The 23,718-nt window shown below is 37.4% G+C and overlaps 3 protein-coding genes across 3 annotated transcripts; all 3 read right to left on the reverse strand.

The window, feature by feature from the left end:
- Nucleotides 1-3,829: 3,829 nt before the first annotated feature.
- Nucleotides 3,830-5,464, reverse strand: LOC112786536 (uncharacterized). The gene is made up of 3 exons (XM_025829906.1): nt 4,726-5,464; nt 4,328-4,647; nt 3,830-4,183 (listed from the first exon to the last, which is right to left on the reverse strand). The coding sequence occupies exons 1-3, from the start codon at nt 5,462-5,464 to the stop codon at nt 3,830-3,832; spliced, it is 1,413 nt and encodes a 470-aa protein (XP_025685691.1).
- A 5,410-nt stretch (nt 5,465-10,874) lies between these two features.
- On the reverse strand, nt 10,875-13,370 carry LOC112786537 (uncharacterized). The gene is made up of 3 exons (XM_025829907.1): nt 12,758-13,370; nt 12,108-12,677; nt 10,875-12,058 (listed from the first exon to the last, which is right to left on the reverse strand). The coding sequence occupies exons 1-3, from the start codon at nt 13,368-13,370 to the stop codon at nt 10,875-10,877; spliced, it is 2,367 nt and encodes a 788-aa protein (XP_025685692.1).
- A 3,855-nt stretch (nt 13,371-17,225) lies between these two features.
- On the reverse strand, nt 17,226-17,744 carry LOC114926151 (acyltransferase Pun1-like). The gene has a single exon (XM_029296660.1). The coding sequence runs from the start codon at nt 17,742-17,744 to the stop codon at nt 17,226-17,228; it is 519 nt and encodes a 172-aa protein (XP_029152493.1).
- Nucleotides 17,745-23,718: the final 5,974 nt, after the last annotated feature.

Genomic DNA, 23,718 nt, shown 5'->3' on the forward strand with positions numbered 1-23,718 from the left:
GTCGGGATGAGTTATACGTTGGCAAAGAGAGAACAAATAAGGAGGTGGGTACCTGCAACAGACACTCCGACGGTCAAGTCAGTAAGTGTTTAAGAGGTATAAGAATAATTCTATGAATATAGAATGTAAGACATGAAATAGAAGTCATCATGTGTTGTATATTATAATAATTCTATGAATATAGAATGTATCTAGAATATATCTAGAATGTCCAGTGTATATAGAAATCGGTGCCTTTTATAGGCATAGAGTTGATGAATGGAGTTGATGGTATGACCGTTAATTATTAAATCAGAATAATGGTCATTAAGTCAGTAACGAAGGTGTCGATTACAGAATGAATGATAATTAAGATCGAGTTATAATTTATAATGCACAATAAAGATCGAGTTATAAACTGACGGATCAATTAGTTTTTTAAAATATTTATGTTAGTATAATTACCTCGCGGTCACTGTACTTATATAGGAGAACTGTTTCTTTGGGCATGCTTGGAATTTTGAATAGCTCAAGTCATTTTCATTCAAAGAAAACTTCAGCAAGGTTCGAGGAAACATGTTTTTGGATCTAGATTCTCAATCCTTGGCTCGCTCGTTCACAGATCCATCTAAAATAACATGAAACATATATTATAGGAGTTGAATGAGTATGGTTCATGAGCAAAACCAAAGTTACTTTAATGTTAGTATCATACACCACGTGCTAAAATGGTTGAACTATACAAATGGATTTGGTACTCCACGTGTTCCAGTCTCCGCATTAACAATGCTCAACCAATCAAGTGGTGCAATCATTGTGTTATGTTTTTTTGTTGTGGTAACAATTCTCTTTGATGAAGAATGGTGATACCGTGATATATATATATATATAGTTGAGAGGGGTCTTAGGCATTTTTGGTAGGATGTAACCAAACCCAAGTAATTTGTAGTAATTTTTTCAGAAATTAATTTGTAAATGGATTAGAAAATGGTAAATTGGTAAAAAATGGATGCACAGTGTGTTATGCATGAATGTGGAGCTGACATTTATTAGAGAGCACAAAACGCAAGTAACGTTTTGGCAGGGACGAAAAACAAGAAAGAGAAGCACGCTGCAAAACTCAACCTGCATTTGGCAGGCCCAGGCAATCAAAGAACGAAACGTGGCTTTGTGTCCTCTGCATGAAAACAGCTTTATTTTTGACCAGTTTTGGAGAAGGCAAAACGCAGATTGCGTTTGTCAGCCTACCAAAGCAAATCGGAGGTTACGTTTGGCTGCCACCTTAACTGCATGTGTGACACGCGTCATGGAGGATGGTAAATTTGTTTATAAAGACGAAAACCAAACGCAGATAGGAGTAACGAGAGTGAAACGAGAGTAAAAGAAAAAAGTTGAAGAAGTGAAAGTGAAGAAGTGTGGGAAAAGTGGGGGAGAAGAAGAAGAAGTTTACGGTAAAGGATTAAATAATGGTTCGTAATTTTACCAAACTGGAGGAACACATTATTGAATATCTTGATCATCCTCAATGGGTAAATATTTTTTTTATTTTGATAGTGTTATTGTTAATTTTAATATTATTATTATTGTTATTATTATTATTATTATTGTGATTACTGTAACTGTTGTTGCTATTATTATTAATGTTGTTATTGTTATTGTTATTATTATTATTAATATAATTATTTTTTAATAATAAAAAATACTGTGTAATAAATTTTTTATTATCTTTAATAAATTTGTTATTATTTTTTAATTATTTATTTATATTTTTTATCATACGACTAGTCATACTGTCTAATAAATTAAAAAAATAAATTAAAAATTTGTTATTATTTTTAAATAATTTATTATTAATTATTATGATACAGTTGTGTAAATATATTATTAATATTTTCTAATAATAAGTTATTAATTTTTATAATAAAATATTAATATTTTTTAATAATAAATAAATAATACTGTGTAATAATAGTAATAAATTGCGCGACGATGGTATTCCACTTGCGCGATGGTATTGGCTTTTATCGTTATTGTTATTGTCATTATTATTATTATTATTAATTTGTTACTCCTACTAATATTGTTATTCTATTTTTTGTTAGGTGGAGTCATTGGCGCCGACATACTAGATATACACGGCAGCCTACTGCGCATTTCAGGCGAGGACTGGACGACATGGGAGTTGACGGTGTAAGTTGTAACCATTAATGTTCAATGTTTTTATTCAAAAGAATAGTTTTTCTAATCGGCCTCTTGGTAACTAATGTGCAGTTTACATAGTCGCCTTTAGTGTCATTCGAGTGCATAGAATGGCACCCAACAGACTAAGTTAGACGACAGTTCGGGATGCAACAGCTTCCACCAGGCCCGGCGTTCGACCTTGGTCGTGATCACTACAAGCGCTTGACAGGGGCACAGAGCCATGACTAGGGAGAGATTTACAGTCAATGGGTTAACAGATGGAGATTTGACCGCTATAACACATTACAGTTAGGCGAGGAGATTATTGACTTTCATCCTCTCCCAGTGCACTACGAGTGGTACACACAGCAATATGGGATTCACCTACGTCTATCGGATAGAGTTGCAGGTGAAGAGGTCGGCGCTGATGAACCACAGCAGCAACAGGAAGAACCAGCTAGCCCTCAGCAGCAAGTCCCGCCTCATGAGCAGCAGGAACAAGTATTATTATTAATTACTAGTATTATGATGATTATTATCAACGTTTAGGGTTATAAATTGTTATCAGTAATTACTATTAATTGTATTTAATTAATAATTAGGTCCCGGCATATGAGCACCAGGTTCAGATGCCGGCATATGCCCAGCAATTTCAGGATTCAGCGTATGCCCATTAGTTTCAGGATCCGGCATATGCCCAGCAATTTCAGGATCCAGCGTATGCCCATCAGTTTCAGCATCCGGCATATGCCCATCAGTTTCAGGATCCGGCATATGCCCAGAAGTGGCCGGCATATCAGCAGCAGGCAGCATATATACCGGAACCACAGCCGCCTCAGGCACCTGAGCCTTACATACCACAGCTGGTGATTCCAGCCGAGGGTCACTTTAGTCCGTTTGGTGGATCTGACACCATCAGCTTCTCTCAGGTCCTGATAGATACAGATTTTCTATCCCCGCCGCCACCGCAGGAAGGGCCTGCTACATCTCAGCATTCTGGTGGTCGCCGCGCCACTTCAGGTCATGCTAGTGACTTCGACTTTGATGATCCGACCGGTGATATAGATCCGCCCGATCCTTCCGCACCACCACGCGGTCAGTTGTTTGATTTGAATGAGTACCCGGAGCGGGAAGAGGGAGACTTAGGATACGACTTGCAGCACTGGTATGATCTTGGTGGAGCGAGTGCTCCGAGGATGAGCGGCTCCGGTTTGTATGACACTGGTGGTGCGAGTATGACAGATTTCAGTGGTCCTGAAATTGGCAGTGGGGTTGACACCGGTGTGTCGCAGGGTCATCCGTATAACTTACGGACACAGACTGCGCCTCCGGACAAATACACCCCATCCTTGTATGCGAAGAAGGCACCGAGGAAGTAGTCTGTTCTAGTTGATATTGTATTCAGCATTGTATTCAGATTTGTATTCAGTGTCATATCTTATATTTAGATGATTGTGTTCAGTTTTATTATTATGACAGATTTAGCTTTGTTCCAGTGTAACTCTGTTTGGATCAAAAATGTTTGTTCTCTAAAAAGTTAAACACCGAGGTTAAAAACTTTATTTATTATAAATTGTTAACTAGGTTAAAGTACATGACGAGCTTACAAAAAAAGTAACATATAATTGTAAAGTAGGTCATAACAAAGTTACATTGAAAAGCTTAACCACTAATGACCTCCAGCGGAGCTTGGACCTGCGCGCTGAGGACATCGACTGCGGCTATGTTCCTCGCGTCCACATGTAGTGCACCGACGAGGACCACGCATATCACGCGAATCCATCTCATTCAAGTAGCGAGTTGACTTCGGTCTTCCTTTCGTCGCGCGCCTCAATGTCCAGTTGGTGATCACCTTCGCTCCTTTGTATCTATCCCACGTGGAGGGGTCACCTATCGGAACGAACTCGCCTCTATACACCTTGCAAATTTCAGACATCTTGTACGCATCGTGCACGTACACTTGCCAATCAAGATGTTGGTTGGCGCAACATGCAAGCACGTGGCGACATGGAAGTCGCTCGACCTGGAAATGGCCACAGTCGCAGTGTCGTTGCGCAAGGTTAACAGTGTAAATGGTACCATCTTACATTTCGCGAACCTCAATCTCGTTGCGCCTATCGAACCGGTTGACCACAATGTTTCCTGCACGTCAAAAGCTTTCCTAAACTCTCTTCGTTGCAAATTCTGAATACATGAATCTGTTGCGGCGACGCTCATGAGCCTCGGTACTCTTCCGAGTGAACAACTCATTCAGCCGATAAAAAGTTGACCGGACAAGGGCAGTTACAGGAAGGTTCCGTGCACCCTTTAGGACAGAATTTATGCACTCTACCAAGTTTGTCGTCATATGTCCCCAACGATGACCACCATCGAATGCCAACACCCATCTCTCAACACCGATCTCATCACACCATTGAGTATATGCATCACCCCGCTCTTTAAGCCTTTGGTAGTTTTTGTTGTACTCCTGCTCCGTCCTAGAATAGCCTGTTGAACAAACCATTTAATCATAAGCAAATGCCACAAATTTACTATGAATAGAACCATAACAGCAATTTGAAATACTTGTATTCACCACGAGTTTATGTAAATATGGAGCCTTGAACCTCCTTAAGAAGTTGGACCCGATGTGCCTGATGCAATACATGTGCCACTCCCTTGGTGGTGACCATACACCGCTACTGCGAGCTATTGCAGCATCGATGGAGGTATGGCGGTCAGAAATAATACCCACACCATCAATGGTAACAACATATCTCCGCAAATTGGTTAGGAAAAACTCCCACGCGTCTGCTGTCTCGCCTTGGACAATCGCAAATGCAATAGGCACAATGTTTTGATTCCCATCTTGTGCAACCGCTACCAGAAGTGCTCCTTTATATTTTCCGTACAGGTACGTGCCATCAACCTGCACCAGTGGCTTGTAGTGTTTGAATGCTACAATACACGGATAGAAGCTCCAAAAAATGCGGTGTAGAACTCTTACACCTTGAACCTCCTCACTCTCACGGTAAACGGGGAGCGTTTTAATTTGAACACGAGACCTTGGCATCTTCACTGTCATTGCTTTCAACCATACTGGCAGAGTCTGGTAAGAAACTTCCCAATCACCAAAAATTTTTGCGACAGCTTTCTGCTTTGCCAACCAAGCCTTGCGGTAACTCACAGTATAGTTGAACTTGCCTTGAACTTCTGCAATAACAGACTTCACCTTTATCGAGGGGTCTGCTTCGACCAACGGCCTAATGGCATCTGCAATTGTGTCTGAGCCCAACTTGACATGATCTTGTGAAATCGTGCCCATGGTGCACGTGTGCTTGTATCTCCTGATCTCCCAACAAGCTTTTTTTCGAATCAAGCTAGCTCGGATAAGCCAGTCGCACCCTGCACCATATCCCTTGCATTTCGCATAGAATGTCTGTGGCTCAGACTCATACACAGTGTAATCAACTCCTCTAGAGATGGTGTAGCTTTTGATTGCAGATATCACCGACTCTCTTGAATCAAATTCTATTCCGACACTAAACTCGCCATCTTCCGCCGCAACGTTGGCTTCACCTACGACATGCGCACCGCCATCAGTCAGACAAGGCAAATAAAATAAGCACTATAGAAAACTTCAGTTAATAATTATGACATACCTATATTCGCATACTCAGGAAATTCCGGAGCATGCATGACTTCGAGATCTAGAGTCCGCATAAAGGACGGAACACCAAACGGGTGCTGACTTACAATCGCATTTGCTTCATCTTGCACCGCCGGATTACCTGCCAAGTCTCCGTCATTGTTTTCGTCATCGACTTCATAGTTAGCTTCGAATTCGTCTTCACTGTCATTATTATCTTCTTCCCAATCTATATCCCCGAGCTCATCAACATTGATCTCGTCGCCGACCATACTCATCCCCGACTGCTGTTCAAACTCAACGTACAGCTCTATCATCGGCACGTGAGATCGGGTTTGTTGATAAATATACAACATCTGCTGCATACTAGCATCGTCAGTGATGGGCATTATTTGAAACTGTATTAACCCACCAAATACTTGCACAGGACTTCTGTATAAAAGATTGCTCACCCTTTTCAAAATGTGGCTTTGAATGTTATTACAAAGACCATTTTGCAACTCGACAAAACCCATGGTACATGGAATGGCAAATGACAACGGACATTCACGAACAAAAGTCACTCCTTCATGTGTGTTTGTTATAACCTCACCGTTATAATATACTCGCAAGTTTGCAACACCTTCCATAACTTCAGCCTTAACTAACTCTATTTTTTTGACACAGTTATCTGCCAAAAAAATACCCCACTAAGGACTTTATGCAAGAAATAACAAGAGGAGAAGTGAAGATGAAGATGAACATCACCGGACTTCATATTTATAGGCAAACTTGTGGATTTAAATATTATTTTGTGTACAAAACGCAACCTGCGTTTTGGGGCTTCCAAGAAAAAATTTCTAACACTAACAAAATGCAACCTGCGTTTTGTGGGCTTCAAAATTTTTTTTTCTTTTTCTAACTTAGTAAAACGCAACTTGCGTTTAGTATTAAACTGGAAAAAAAAAAAAGAAAAACCCAAAACGTAAGCTACGTTTGGTGTATTTTAAAATTAAAAAAATAAACAAATACAAAACGTAAGTTATGTTTTGTCTCTGACCCATAACAGTGCAATATTTTGCTATGCCTCCATTTCATGGTGTTACACCATGAGCTTCTCCATTTGCAAAAAAATGAGCCTACTTTTTTCTTTTGGAAGAAAAACTATTATTTAAAAAAATGGTAGCTAGTAATGAGTCACGCTTTTTATTTTTTGTGTGAGAGAAATAGAGATGTATCACAAAATCTTGTGAGGAGAGAAGTGTTTTACATTGCTGTGGGTTACACAAATCGAAGGTATCAATTTGTTTGTATTATTTTGTTTTTTCAACAAACAATCACAAATTAGACGGTCCGATTTGTGTCTTTGAAAATTAAAAAAAAAAAATAATATTAAAATCGGACCATCCAATTTTTATTTTAAAAAATAAAAAAATTTAAAAGTATAAATTGGACCTTTCGATTTATAATTTTTTTTTAAATAAAACGGATTGTCCGATTTAAATATTATCAATTAAAAAAAACGCCATATCAAAAAAAAAAATCTAATCTTCTAATAATCAGAAATTATTTTCTTTATGGACTGCGTGTTGGTGTATTGGCGGGTTATTGGCCAAGGAGGAAAATTGCGGATGGGTAGAGCTCACCCTCAACACGCCGGGAGCGTGGTGGCTAAGCGGGAGAGCGAGGTGGTAGCACGCCTGCAACACGCCGGGGGCGTGCTGACTCACCACGCGGAAGTCGTGTTGCCAGACTTGCCTGCATGCAGGGGACAGCCCCCACCCCAGAAACCAGTGCCAGTTTGAGACCTTATATATATATATATATATATATATATATATATATATATATATATATATATAACTCACAGCCTTATGCACTTCGCCGCTAGCAGGGATAATTATTTGCGAAAAAGGTGGCTCATTCGCAAATGCTAACATCACCAATTCAGAAGTGTCATATGTTTCAACAAAATGGATCAAATAAGGAATGTTTCAATCTTTACCTCTTTTTGTAAGCCGGCAAGATCATAGAAAAAGTAAAATATTTGATAGGATCCGTTTTGGAAACGTGGAATTTTGATTTAATAATTGGGATACAGGTTTCACCGTACTTATAATCCATCTTTCATTATATGCTAATTATATATGCATCGGTGAGCTTCTCCTCCATTCATGATGTATTCTCATCCTATTGAGCTGAAGTCAAAATAAGAGAGAAGGAAAAAAGGAAGTGTGTATTTGTGTTAGTCTGTAGGTACTGGTGAAGAGAGTGTAGTGAGTAGTAGTGAATAGTGGTGAGTTTAAAAAAAAAATATTAGTTCTAAGGATTAAAAAAAAATGGTACGTAATTATCTGGCGCCTGAGGAACATATTATCAACTATTTGGATCATCCTATTTATGTAAGTGGATAAATTTATTTTTTTTGTTGTATTTAAAGTTTATTTTATTTTTTATATGTTTCTATTTTTTTATGCATATATATTTTGTAATGAGAATATTATTGTGTAATTTATAAATATTGTAAGAATATAACAATAGTTTTTATAAAATAAACGTTAATAATAATAATAATATGTATAATTTGTCATAATTTTTGTTATTATGAATATGTTGATGAATAAAAAAAATAGTTCGACTTTGTAAAAAAAATATGAATATATGTTGCGTATGAGTAAGTAAAAAAAGAAGTATATTATATTATATTGTTATTAAAAATAATAATATATTATATTATAAAATAGTATATTATATTATATTGTTATTAAAATAGTATATTATATTATAATTAAAAAACTGAAAAAATAAATAATTTGATAAATAAAGATTATTAAATATAATAATACGTGATAGATAAATATTATATTGTATTATATTGTTGTTAAAAAATTAAAAAAATAAATAATTTGATAAAATAAAAATTATTAAATAATATGTGATAGGTAAATAAATATTATTAAATATTGTTATTGCATAAATATGTTAATGTTAATTAAAATATTTATAAGGATTATTATTTAATTAATGTAACATATATCTTTGTTGATGCAGCCTAACAGGAATTTGTTGGTGCGTAAACTGGATCCGCCACAGACGTGGAATCCGATGGTGGAGAACTACTTACGCGCCACGGGATTCTACCACGTCTCTAGAATTGGAATCATAAGAGGATTTCACCCCATGCTAGCTGCTCTGGTTGAAAGGTGGAGGCCTGAAACCCACAGCTTTGTATTGCTGATCGGTGAGGTTATAGTGACATTAGAGGATGTCGCTCATATATTCGGCCTACCCATTGATGGAGAGCCTGTCAGTGGATGGACAGATAGTAGTAGCGACTTCGTTCAAAGTCAGAGCATAGCGATATTCGGTCGTGAGCCATCAGTCAGTCATAATGCGAAGTCCTATATAAAGCTGGGTTGGGTTCGCCGTATCAGAGACGCAGAACCGTTGGACACTGAGGAGTCCATCAGGAGATACGTCAGGTGTCATATTTTCTGTTTGTTAGGGTCAACCCTGTTCACGGACAAGTCGACCGCATATGCCCATGCGAAATATCTACCATTGCTTCGCGATTTCGAGCAGATCCATAATTATAGTTGGGGGTCAGCATGTCTCGCGCATCTTTACACAGCACTATGCCGTGCATCACGATATGATACAAAGGAGATGGATGGCCCTCTGAATCTGTTGTTTGTTTGGGCATGGGAGCGAATACCGTGTCTTGCTCCCGTACCGAGACAAACCCTTTCACCGGCCGAGATACCAGTTGCCAGGAGGTAATAAGTCTTATTTTAGTCGTGTGTTATATTCATGATGCATGTTTTAGTTATGGTGAGTTATTTAAATTTTTTCAATTAATAATGTGTCAGATGGAGTCATTCGGAACGGACCACAGCATGGTTATCCAAGACCGTAGAGACATTCAGGCATGATATAGACTTCATGCAGGAGGTAAATAGTTATGGCTTTTCTGTTCCTTTTTTCCAACCATTATTGTTACGGTTCTAATATGCCAATAATACTGTGGCAGTTTGAGTGGCGGCCGTACCACGGATTGATCGTCCCAGACGAGTTGCATCCCCATCTTGAGGTGTGTGATATCGTTGCTCCATTGTTGTCATTCGAGTGTGTCGAGTGGCACCCTGCGAACCAAGTGATGCGTCAGTTTGGATATGCACAACCTCCTCCGCGGGCAGCAAGGGATATTCCACTTGATCAGCATTGCGTCGTTCTACGCGGAGTGCAGCTTCATGACTGGACAGTTTTGCATGGGCCATGGATAGAGGAGTGGGCCAACAGGCGGCACAGTCGATTGCGGGATCAGCACCCCCTTCCGACCTGGGATTTTTTACCGACGGTGGAGTACCGGGATTGGTACGTACGCTCCTATGGACATCTATTGAGATTGACGGAGTACGTTCCTCATGATCCACAGCCACCTACCCCACAGCCACCTGCCCCACAGCATGCAGTGTTTCAGCCGATTCCTTACTATATACCACAGCCACCGGCCTACAGTCATGGTAGCCATCACACTCAGGGCAACCACCATTCTCAGCACTCTCAGCACAGCCACCACTCTCAGCACTCTCAGCACAGCCACCACTCTTAGCACTCTCAGCACAGCCACCATGCTCAGGGCAGCCACCATCGCTCCTACAGAGGCAGGTGGGTCGACCGTCCCTATAGAGGCAGGTAGTTCGGGAGCTCCGGGGGTGGATGACTCAGTTCGAGGTCACCCATATGACTTACGGACGGAGCGAAATCCACCTGATAGGTATACTCCATCGCGGTTCGGTCTGGGCATTATGGGTAAGGGACTGAACTACTTAGCTGGAAAGAAGTGAGCTTCAGTTTAGGTTATCTAGATTTTATTTTCAGAATTAAGTTAAGGTAATTCGTGTTTAATATTTGGTTTGTTAACATACGTAACCCGTAGTTCTTTTTTTGTACATTAACTTAAGGAAATCAGTTAATGAGAGTATTAAGCAGACATTAAAATATCAATAGATAGACTTCATCTGAAAAATACAAACACGTCTGATTTCAAAAGCATCAACTGACAAAATGATGGTAAATTAAAAAGTACAAACATGAGAATATTAAACTATGAACCAGTACCACTCGGTCCAGCACGCTGTGGACACCTACTCCGACTATGACCCTGAGCACCACAGAGACGGCATATCCGAGGACTACGCATGTCATGTGAGTCCATTTCATTCAAGTATCGGGTCAGTTTGGGCCTGCCTTTAGACGTTCGCCTCAGGGTGGGATTAGCGACCAATGTGGGTCCCTCATAAGCAGGCCATGTCTCAGGATCTCCTAATGGTGTGAACTCAAATCTATATACCTTACGAACTTTCGTCATCTTGTACACATCATGCACATACAACTGCCAATCGAGACGCTGGTTAGCACAACAAGCAATAACATGGCGACATGGTATTCGTTCAACCTGAAAGTGTCCACAGTCACACGTCCGTCGCGCAAGATCAATAACTAACACCTTTCCAGTAGTCATTTCGCGCACCTCAAACACCTCATTTCGTCTATCAAAGCGGTGCACAACTATATTCCCAACTTGTTGCATACTTGCTTCTATCCGCTGTTGCGCAAATGCGGAGTACGTATATCCAGCACGCTTGCGTTCATGAGTCTCGGCACTTTTTCGCGTAAAGAGTTTATTTAACCTATAATATGTTGCTCGGACCAGCGCCAACACAGGTAGATTACGGGCACCCTTCAACACTGAGTTAATGCACTCGACAAGGTTCGTTGTCATATGGCCCCATCGATGTCCCTCGTCGAATGCCAATACCCAATGTCTGAGTCCGATGGCATCGCACCACCTGGCATATGCCTCGCCTCGCTCTTCCAACCTCTTATAGTTGATATTGTACTCCTCCACCGTTTTTGAATACCCTATGTTGACAACAAGCTTCTGCAAGTGAGGAACTTTGAATGCCCTTAGGAAGTTACTGCCGATGTGTCTTATACAAAACATCCACCATGCTCTTGGAGGTTGCCAGTCACCACCGGAACGATTAACTGCTGCCCGTATTGACTCATGCCGGTCTGAGATCATACCCACCCCGTCTTTTCTAACAACATACGTTCGCAGATTCCTGAGAAAGAAGTGCCACGCATCAGCTGTCTCCCCTTCCACCAAGGCAAAGGCGATAGGCACAATGTTCTGGTTCCCATCTTGTGCAACAGCGACTAGAAGTGTACCTTTGTATTTTCCGTGTACCGTCAACCTGAACCAGGGGCTTGCAATGCCTGAATGCCCTAATGCATGGATTGAAACTCCAAAATACACGATGCAGTATTTTTACACCCTGTGCCTCCTGATTCTCGTCGTACAGTGGTCGTGTTTCTATTTGGACAATTGAACCAGGCATCTTCTGCACCATGATCGAGAGCCACCATGGCAAGGCTTGGTAAGAATCCTCCCAACCACCAAAAATTTTGGCTATTGACTTCTGCTTTGCCAACCAAGCCTTTCGGTAACTGATGGTATAGTTGAACCTCGACTGGACTTCTGCAATTATAGATTTCACCTTGATGGTCGGGTTCGTCTCGACCAATGGCCTTATAGCCTCAGCAACTGTATCTGAGTCCAACTTGGAATGATCTTGTGAAATCGTTCCGATCGTGCACGTGTGCCTACCGTTGTATCTGCGTATCTCCCAACAGCCTTTTTTCCGTATCAAGCTGGCTCGGATAAGCCAGTCACATCCACGCCCATACATCTTGCATTTTGCATAGAACGTCTGTGGCTCAGACTCATACACCTCATAGTCAACTCCTTTAGATATAGTGAAATTTCTAATTGCTGCGACGACCGACTTTCTACTACTATATTCCATTCCAATCCGGAACTCTCCGTCCTCAGGATCAGCAACCCCTACAGAAAGTCAAAATCATCATTTATTGCTAAAGCCAACGTATAAACTAACAAAAACTTATTATTTAGTCAACACGTACCTATGTTTGCATATTCCGGAAACTCGGGGGCATGCATGGCCTCGAGATCCAACTCACGCATAAAAGGTGGAACGTCCATCGGTTGACTGCTCGACGGATGAACCACTACATTCTCTGCTGCTGCCTCAACTCCCACATCACTATCCTCATCTTCGTCGCCGGCCTCATAAGTGGCTTCGAAGTCCTTTTCGCTGTCACTATTCATTCTCTCGTACACTGCAGCTCTATCATCATGTATATCTATATCGTTTTGAACCGCCACTGCCTCTACAGTTTCAAACTCAATGTACAACTCAATCTGTGGGTGTTGCATCTGAGTCTGCCGGTGAATTTGAAACATATTCTGCATACTCGCTTCATTAGTGATCGGCATGACATCAAACTGTATTAGACCACCAAAAACTACAATCGAATTTCGATACAGAATTCTGCTCACTCTCATTAATGTACCGTTTTCCATGCTTTGACAGAGGCCGTTCTGCAGCTCCATTAACGTCATCGTGCATGAAACCACAAACGAAAACGGATTCTGGGACACAAACCTCACTCCCTCATGAGTATTATGTATTATCTCACCGTTGCGATACACCACCAAGTTTGTGGTGCCCTCCATTACACTAACAATAGCCTCAAAGAACACTCAAAACACACTCAAATCTTCTTCAGTATGCAAAATACTACCGGGCTCTGCCTTATATAGAGAGGTGCACCTAGAACGCCCCTCGCGTGCTGACTCAGCATGCCCCCCACGTATTGCATAGTTGGACCAATGTACGTTCGTCACGTCAGCACGCCCCCCACGTGTTTTCTATTCTCCGCCAACCTGTGAATGCCACGTCAGAATGCCCCCTGCGTGCTGACTAAGCATGCCCCCTGCGTGCTGCTTTGTTGGCTCAACCAGATCAAGCCACGTAGCCTCCACGCCTCCCACGTGGTTCATGCAACACGCCCCCTGCGTGTTGTGCCTCCATCTGACATGTCCATCTTTATGTAATACATATAGTTGCTCTATTTTCAGAGAATATACCATAATATTTTTCATATTTAAATTAATGAGCCTCTAATAATAACGTATTATACATATCTTTAATCAATATAAAAAAAATAGCCGTAATGAGTAGTATATACATGTACTATAGATATCCTAAAGCATAGTAGCTAGTAGTGGCTTTTAGGACATTATCTTCAGAGTTGAGTTGCCTTTAGTGCTTGTTTTTGCGGCTATTTATTATTGTGTTGTACCATTATATGAGATTTTATTAGTGAGAGTGGGAAATAAAATCTTTTTCTTGAAAGTAAGAGCCTAGTTTTATGAATGTCGACTAATAGTTGTGTTTGTCTTTTCCAACCATTATCGAATCAGGCTACTTTTCAGTTTTGACTACTTTATTTCTATATTTGTTTAGTTGCATGGGAACTTGGAATTGTATTCTGAATTTGTAATTTATGATGTTTATGGTACTTCCTATTATGAAGGATGGAGTTATCAAGTGTACAGGATTAGCCGATTAGGTAGCAGTATGTCATTTTTCTTTTTTTTTTTTTTCCTTTTACACAATATAATGGAATTAGGGACACTGGTTAATCTTCTAATGATATTTGTTTAGTGCGAAATATTAAATCCTCAATTTCTCATTTTTTTAATTAAATCTAATAACCAAATTAAATTTATATACATACATTTATATTTTTGTTTTTATTTTTTCTTTCTTTCTCCATCTTCATTATTATGATCATCATCACCATCTCTTCTTCTTATATCACTCTTCTTTCTTTTTCTCTTCTTTTTTTTTTCATTTTTTTATTTGATTTTTTCTTTTTTTTATTCCTCTTCCTCTTTCACCATCATTATCTTCTTCTTCTTCTTCGTCGTCTTTTCTTCTTGTTTAAAATTTTTATAATTTTTCTTATTTCACCTACTTAACAAAATTATGTGTCATGGTTAAAAAGTTTCGATCCTATTTCTAATAAATTCAAAACTTTTCCTCCTCCTCCTCATTATCATCATCATCTTCATCTTGTTTCACACTCTCATAATTTTTCTTATTTCACCCGCTTAACAAGAACTTGTGTTACGATTAAGAAATTTTAGTGTCAAAATTAAGAAACGTCTCGTGTCATAGTTAAAAAATTTTAGTGCTATTTTTTTTATAAATTCTGCACAATTTAAAACTCTGCATCCTACTATTTTTCTTCATCATCATTTTTTTTCTTTTTTTCTTCACCTTCTTCTTTTTGTTTCACCCTTTTACTAAGAATAAAAACAAGATATAGAGAAAAAATATCAAAAAGTAAAAAATAAAAAATACTACAATAACTAGGAAGAAGAGGAGAAGAAAAAAAAATGCAACACCAATAGCAGCAACAAAAAGAACGACAATGAAAAAAAGCGTGTAATTCACGTACACGTTCTGTGAGTAATTTTTGTTAAATTTAAGTTAACTTGATTAGACTTAATTGACAAAAATGTTTAAATATATAGCAGAACTGTACTTTAGTTATATAAAGATGCTGTTATCTAATTTCAAAGACGATCACCACATTAATATTTATTTATTAAAAAAATACTAAAAAAATTTGAAACAAATAAAAATACATACAAAATTTATAAATATCAAACTAAATTCTAAACTCTATTTTTTATGAATAAACCTACACAATTTTTGACAACCCACCAAAGTATCAGTAAAATCACAAAACAATATTGTAATATAAACATTGATTTGAAGAGAATAAACTATTATTTTTATTCATAAATATATTGAATATTGATAAATCAATTCAAAAAATTATGAAATCTAACCTTGTATTTAAAAAAAATTAATTTTAATTGACAAAGTTATTTAGATATATATTTTTATTTAAAAATTTAAAATATAAGAGAGTAAATTGTTCTATTTTCTAAAAGATCATATGAATTGGGAGTATCAATGCTTTTTTATTTTTAAAGTTTCTCTTATCATTTTGTTTAACCTTTTCTCCATTAACTAATTTCTTTTTAAAGCGGAACAAAGTACAAGAAAGTAAAGTAAAGCAAAACACTCAGAACTTTGGTGGGATTCTAAGAAGAACGTGGTGTTGTCAAGTGTCATATATACGACAGCCTGTCTATTGCATAATGGTGGGCCCTTTCTTCTCGCCGTTTATACGGGAAATTAATATTTCGAGAAAGTCTAGAGATCAGTAGATTTTGTGATTTTTAGTCATCAATTAATTATTAATTATATTTTTAATGGTGTGAGATTTGTATATAATAATATAGAATTATTTAAATTTTTTTATGATTAAATACTAGCCAAAATTTAACAAAAATACGGGCTCCTAACACTCCTCTTAATATTTCTACTTATTTACCATTGTACCCCTAATTTCCTTTTTAAGGTCCTGGATCTTCCATATGATTGGCAACCTGCTATAGTCAAATTCCTTTTTTCTAGCTATCATGATTATTATTGGCCCAAAATTATGAGAGGAGGACGTAACTAACGACAACATAGATGATTATGTAATTATTGACTTCATCTTAAGCCCTTTCCTTCTTCATGCTACGGATTTTGGTAAACTTTTTATTTTTTAAAAATAATTTATAAAAATTAATTTTTAAAAGTTGTAATATATATATTTAATAAATTAAATTAAAAATAATTTTTAATAAACATAAATAAAAATAAATAGTTAATAAAATAATTTTTAAAATTTAAAAATATTATAATACACATAAGGTGTTTTTAAATTTAAAATTAAAAAATATTATAATAAATTTTAAAATTTAGATATTAATTAATGTATAAAATTATATTAGATTTTTAATTTTAATAAACACAAGTCAATTTAAATTTTTTTTTTAGATATTTTTAAAATTACTCTTAACTTATAAAAACTGTAAACATAAGCACATGATAATAAAAATGCAAAATACCTCTTCAAAAAAATTTACAAAATCCAACCTAAAGATATTAATTTTAGTAGTCATTTATCTTATTTTTAATGATAATAAAAATAATTGTAAATATATTTATCTACAGTTACATACTAATCATCTTATATTTTATTACTAAAAGATTTTAATAATAATTATATAATTACCGATAAAAATATTTTTGGGCATAAAAAAATATATAACTATTATAATATAATAATAATAACAAATATATAATTATCATAAAAAGACAAATAAAATCTATAATGGTTATTATATTACTGCTACTAAAATTTGTTGTTAAATGTGATTTTTGTTATAGTGATAAAATACACGTCATAAGAATAAATTACCATATGTACCCATGAAAGATATAAATACTAACAAATATAACTATATAAAAAAGAAACGACACTTGTACCTACGGAAGATACTCTTTATGTGACAGAAGTATCCAAACTCTAAAAAACTATTCAAAATCTCCAAATTGCCCTTTTCTTCACCACTACTACCATCATCCCCAAATTATTCATGGGGTGCTGCTGCACCTCACCGTCCCCCACCGCCATTGCCACTGCTACCGCCACCACCACCGCCAACACCACCGCCAAATATGAAGAAAGTTATCATGTTCCCTAAGGTCTTGCTTGAAACAGGAGGATCCATCCTCTTGCAGAGATTTACCGCAACAATGTTTAACATCGAGGAATTAGGACCTAACCCTAGTGCAAAAGCCGCACACTTGCAAATTAGTGCTGCCATCGCTTCAAATCTTGTCGGATGAATTGGTGCAACCGTGGCTTTGAGGGCTTTGATTTCGGAAGCTTCGAACACGAACCTCTTGTAGATCGATTTCGGGAGACTAAAGTAGGGTTTTTCTTGGTAAGGGCGGAGAGGGTGGTTCCGATCTTGGTGGTGGTTGGTGATGGCGGCCCAGTCATTGATGAAGTTGATGAGAGTGAAAATGTCGCCGAGCTTGTGAGAGGCACAGAGTGTGATTGCAATTCCTTCGCAATGGAAGCAGTTGATTTGAATGGCCATGATGGAATCATGCTCTGGATTGTTCATATTGGTTCTGGCCGAATTGTGTAAAAATAAAGAAAACAGATTAACTTAGATTGGGTTGTTAAGAAAGTGCTTGTTGCTGCCCACCATTGCTACTGTTGTTTTGTCTCTCTTGTTCTTCATCTTCTTCTTCTCCTTCTTTCGCTTCACCGCACTCCTCTACTTTTGTCAGGGATTCAAGGTTTCTATTGTTGTCTTTTCAAAGGAGTACCCCACCTCCACTTGGTGTTTGGAGGAAATGGCGGCTAGTGTTGATGCAAAATTGAGAATTGTGAAAGTTGTGAATAGAGAAGTAGCGTCCGATGGTGATGGTGGCGGTAGCGGTGGGGAGGGAGAGGTGCAGCAACACACCATGAGTAATTGGGGATGATAGTAGCAGTGGTGGAGAAAAGGGCAATTTGGAGATTTTGTACAATTTTTTAGGATTTGAGTACTTTTGTCACACGGAGGACATCTTCCGTGGTTACAAATGCCATTTCTTTCTTATATGATTACATTTGTCAGCGTTTGTATCTTTCATGAGTACATATAGTAATTTATTCATAATAATTAGGATATGGGTAAATGACATAAACAAATGAAATGGAATTTAATATTACATGATAGTCCTAAAAGAAGAAACGTTACATGTATGTCCAGATTTGACAATGAAACAATATAAATCGAAACTAATGAATTCGATTTATCCTTCCTCTATATAAATAGAATAAAATGGATTCGATTTAGCCATGCTTGTAATAAATTAAAATAGTTAGATTTGATTTACTAGGAAAGGACGTTGCAGTATATAAATCGAAATAAATAGGTTTGATTTACAATGTGTGACACAACATTATATAAATTAAAGCTAATGAATTCGATTTATATATATATGGAGCTAATGTTATAAGTCGAATTAAATATTGAATTAGCAATAAGACTTACCTATATAAATATGATCAGAACGTTAAATCCTCATCAAAGTGGAACTCACAATTGCTAGTGAGGATAAGTTTTTAGTTTTTGTGCACTATAGAAGAATAATTAAGGAAAAAAAATGCAAGAGGAAATAAAATTTACTGATAAGAATTCGTTGAGTATTTTTTATCAAATCTTCTACGAGTTTTGTTGAGTTTCAAAATACTATAATCTAAAAACTAGGACTGCATGGCATGAAATAGGTGGAGAAGTTATTTTTATAGAATTTCGATTTCTGTTGTACGAGATGGTGGGAAGTACAACTCCTTTGTGATAGATAGTGACGAAGATTTACAAGTTTTGTTTCACTGTCGTTGTCAATTTTCTGAGGTGAGGACCCATAAGCTATTGGCCAAGCTTGGATATGTGGTCTGTAGTTTAGGATGATCAAACTGGAATCCTCAAAATCTTTATTAGCAATGCGATGAACCTTTAGTTAAATGCCTGTTGGTGCCTTTTCATTTGTGCATGTCATTGCACCTGAGACAGTTTTGGTGGCATCTCTGTCCTTTGCAATTCATCTAAACCGCGATGGTGATGGACAAATAGGTGATAATCGATCTTTTAGTCAGCTTACTATTGCGATGATTGGTACTCTTGTTATGATTCTGATTTTCGGAGAAGGTGGAGAATCAGATGGTGTCAATGATGTACTGTGGGATGATGATAATGTGGAGCCCACCACGATTAATGAGGATAGTAATGATGATTTAGGGAGGAGTATTCCAGTTGGAGGTGGAGAAACATCTAGTTTGGAAACTCAGCAATACCCCCTACACTTTTCGACTTTAGACTTGGAGATCATGACACAACAGGAGTTACCCAATGTAGCATCTAGATTTGGGGCCAGAGATATATAGGATACAAGAGGTATAGTTGAGTTCCAAGTTGGTCAGTAATTTCAGGATAAAGAGGAAGTCGTCTTAAACATGAAGACTTGTAGCATCTGCCGTAGGGTTGAGTACAGGGTGTTGGAATTTAATCATGTCAAGTACTATGGAAAGTGTAAGGAGTTTATCAATGGTTGCACATGGTTGATTTGGATCACTTTTCGCCAGCAGAAGGGTAGTTGCAAGGTAAGATGGTATAATAAACCTCATACATGTATGCCCACGTCGATATCTAGTGATCACAGGATGCTTGATTATCATGTTATATCTGCTTTCATGCTACCTATGATAAGAGCTGGTGCTGCCGTGTCGATCAAGGTACTACAGAATGCGACATAGGCACATTTCAAATTTAGACCGACTTACAGGAGGGTTTGGTTAGCTAAGCAGAAGGCTGTTTTACAGATTTAAGGGGATTAGGAAGAGTCATATAATGAGTTTCCAAGAAAGATATTCGGTGTGCAGATAATGATGCCAGGTAGTGTTGCAGTGTTGAAAACGAGTCCTGTATGATTTGGTGGGCAATTCGATGAGTCATCAGCTTATTTTTGTCGGCTGTTTTGGACATTCTCACAATGTATTGAGGCCTTTAGATATTGTAAGTCATTGGTTAGTATTGATGGCACCCACTTGTACAATAAATATGGGGTACATTGATGGTTACGATTACTTAGGATAAAAATTCTAACATCATTCTCATTGCATTCGCACTTGTAGATGGACCAGGATGTGCCAGGGGAGTTGCAACAACTATCGAGGGGGGAGTCCCACCCAATGCAAATGTGTCATCCAAAGGTCCAGATGGAGACTCATTCAAATTCACATCTAAGTATTTTGGGGTCCGGCGAGCTGAGACCTACAACGCTCCAAATCATCCTCTTGTTTGATCATTCTAATCTCATCAAGGAAGCATAACCCTCCGAACTCCGCATCAAGGCCCTCACTGCCAAGCAAGTCTGAAAGTAGCTCATCTAGACTAATGTATGTCTGGCTCTCATGCACTGCCATGTCACTACTAGAAACCCCAACAAAATGATCACTAAGACATTTACCACAATCACCACCTAAACCACCACTGCCATAACCATCTCCACCTTCACCTCCAACACCAACCATACATCCACCTCCATCACCACCATAAACCATCTCTACCACCACCACCACCACCACCCCCCCCCCAAAATACCACCACATTACCACTCTCATCTCCACCTCTCCCTTCTTGTCGACCGCGGCCCCTGTCTCTTCTACGGTATCGACCCCTCCCCTCTAATGCATCAATCACATCATCAAGCCATCTCTATTCACACTCATTCACTCGTGTCCCAACATGGTGTCTCTGCTCAACCTAACGCCTGATTGGAATATCAAGCACCTGATCAATATCAGGAACTTGTCCTGGACCTCTCTGCGTCGTCTCAGCCAGAATTGCAACTACTTTGGGGTCACTGAGGAATATCTCAGGCGATAAGAATCTCTTATTATGCTCATGCCACCACTCTAAGTACGCCTGTGACGGTCTTGAGTCTGGAACGACATCAAATCGTAGCACATGTTGGGCTCTATTGATCCGATGAATGTGCCAACTCTGCAACGTACTGAAAAATCACCGATCCCTGCCTCTGCCATCCTTTGACATCAAAAAATTAATGTCGAGCATGGCATGAGGTCGATGTTGTACTCCACCAAGCTGTGGTAACACTCTATCCACTTGATGCCACTCTATCACAGCAACATAGATCAATGCCGTCACAACCCTCTATAACGCCATATGCCAGGACTCTAGTATCTCGGGATGCACTACCTGAACGACCTCCGGTGAGCTATAAGGCATCTACGTAAACTGTTAAAGAGAAATGGTTGATGCAGGTTGTAAATAAATAGTAAAAAATTAAAATAACTTAAAAACAATAACTTGAAAGCTAAAACACTCACATCCCTGACTTGAAGTAAATCTATCCTAAGCCTCTAATGTGCGACTTTAAGCCCCTTCTCGCTCAATATTGGTTGATATCCTGACCACCTGCGATTCAAAATATTAGCTAAACAACGGCCATATACCGAAAACATATCAACAAACATAACATGTTTAAACATCAAGTACCTCGATACCAAAGGCTAATGAAAGATGTCAAACCCATAGACCTGAAACCTGGAAACCGTCTGAAGATCCGTGATTGAAGGAGCTGCAATGGACCAGCCAACTTAATAACGTTTCTGTTGGCCACATGGCACATGCATCGATATAACCACGAAAGAGCAGCGGATCTTCAGCTGTATCTGTCCATATCCTCTAGCTACATACGGTAGCCACCAAATGTGAAGACATGTACCAGACCCTTCACCGAAGACCTGAGTCGATAACAGTATCATGATGTATGCCCTTGCATACCTCCTAACTGTATCCTCGTCTACGTCCTGAGGAAGCTCACTGAATGTATCCTGCATCCAAGTACACTTCACAGTGAATTTGTCGATGCAGTCCGCAGGAGGTAAGACTTAATAATCAAATACTCTAACCACCATTTTTAGTTTAAATTTTCTAACTAACGCTTATAATCAAATACTCTAAGCGACTTAATATTACTGACATTTTTTATCTATCTTAAAAAAAAATTCATTTACTAACCTCTTCATTGATGCTTCCAGCAATATGGGCAACTCTGTCCAACAGATAGATACGATCCAGATCGTCCTCCATATCCGCAGTTTTGAATCTTGTGGTGTTGTTGCCTAACTTTTCTCTCTAAAGTACGTTCTGGAGGTGGAGAAAATTGTGAATTGTAATTCGAAACAAACGAATTCGAATTGTATATATAGGTACACAACTAGTAAATCGAATTTAGTTCATTTGATTTACCTAGGACTTCATTTCTTATAAATCGAAACTATTCAGTCGATTTATTATGGACTATAAATCGATGCATTTTGATTCAATTTACTATGAGTCTTAAATCGAAACTCATTGATTCAATTTACTATAAACTAATTCACTATCACAATTTTTCATAATAAATCGAAGCTACTTAATTTGATTTACTAGTATATTTACTAATTTGAATCCAATTAATTTAATTTACACTGAGAAAGTGTAAATCGAATATAATTGATTCGATTTATATAAATAAATAAATAAGACATGCATATAATCTATTTGCATTTATGATATTCATATAATATTGACTTTTATTTCATTTGTTCAGGTGAATTATCTTAATAATTATGCAAATTTGTTACTTTTTATTGACATTTATTAAGAATATAAAATACAAGTTTTTATATCTTCATATATTCAATATTGTAAACACAAAATGATTTATTTTTATATTGTGAACAAGTGTTATTAAAATACTTTTTAGTAAGATTTTTCTTTAATATTTTTAGTAGATTTAGATATAGTAAAAAATGTAGAATATTTCTATATACCACCCAAAAAAGGTAGCGGGATATATTTTTTATCAATATAAAAATGTATTGAATTTTATTAAAAAACGAACAATAATATTTGGTTCACACGTCATCACAACAAAAAACACTTCATGCAACTTGAGAAAAAATTACATTTGCCTCAGTTCTGATCTTAGATTTCTAAAAGGACATTCAAACATGCTACTGTATATGTCTTCGAATAATAGAATTTCATGACGCTGGTCTATTTTTCATTAACAATTTATTTTAATTTTTCTGAAACCACACACACCTACCCCATATTATTAAAAGAACACTAGTGCTTCTTGGTATAAAAAATATTAAAATACTTCAAAAAATTTCACACGAACCATTACTGCAAAGCTTACAACAGATGCATTGCATCTTAATTACTTTCACAAATTCTGAGGCCCGCATTCGTGACCTAATTTAATTTAGTATTGACAACAATGGGGGACAAAGAGACTGTGATGCTTTTAATTTCATCTTCTAGTGTGAAATCATGCACGATTAGTGTTGAGTAATTTTATATATATAATTAATTACGTAATATTATATGAATAAAAATAATTATATTTTAAATTAATTATATAAATAATTATCTAAAAAAATATAATTATACGATGATATAAAATATTTTATACTGTCAGTATATTAAAATTAAATTAAATGAAATAATTTAGAGTGAATATTCAACTTGA

The sequence above is a fragment of the Arachis hypogaea genome, chromosome 20 (assembly GCF_003086295.3).
Source record: "Arachis hypogaea cultivar Tifrunner chromosome 20, arahy.Tifrunner.gnm2.J5K5, whole genome shotgun sequence".
In the NCBI taxonomy this organism is placed as follows: domain Eukaryota; kingdom Viridiplantae; phylum Streptophyta; class Magnoliopsida; order Fabales; family Fabaceae; genus Arachis; species Arachis hypogaea.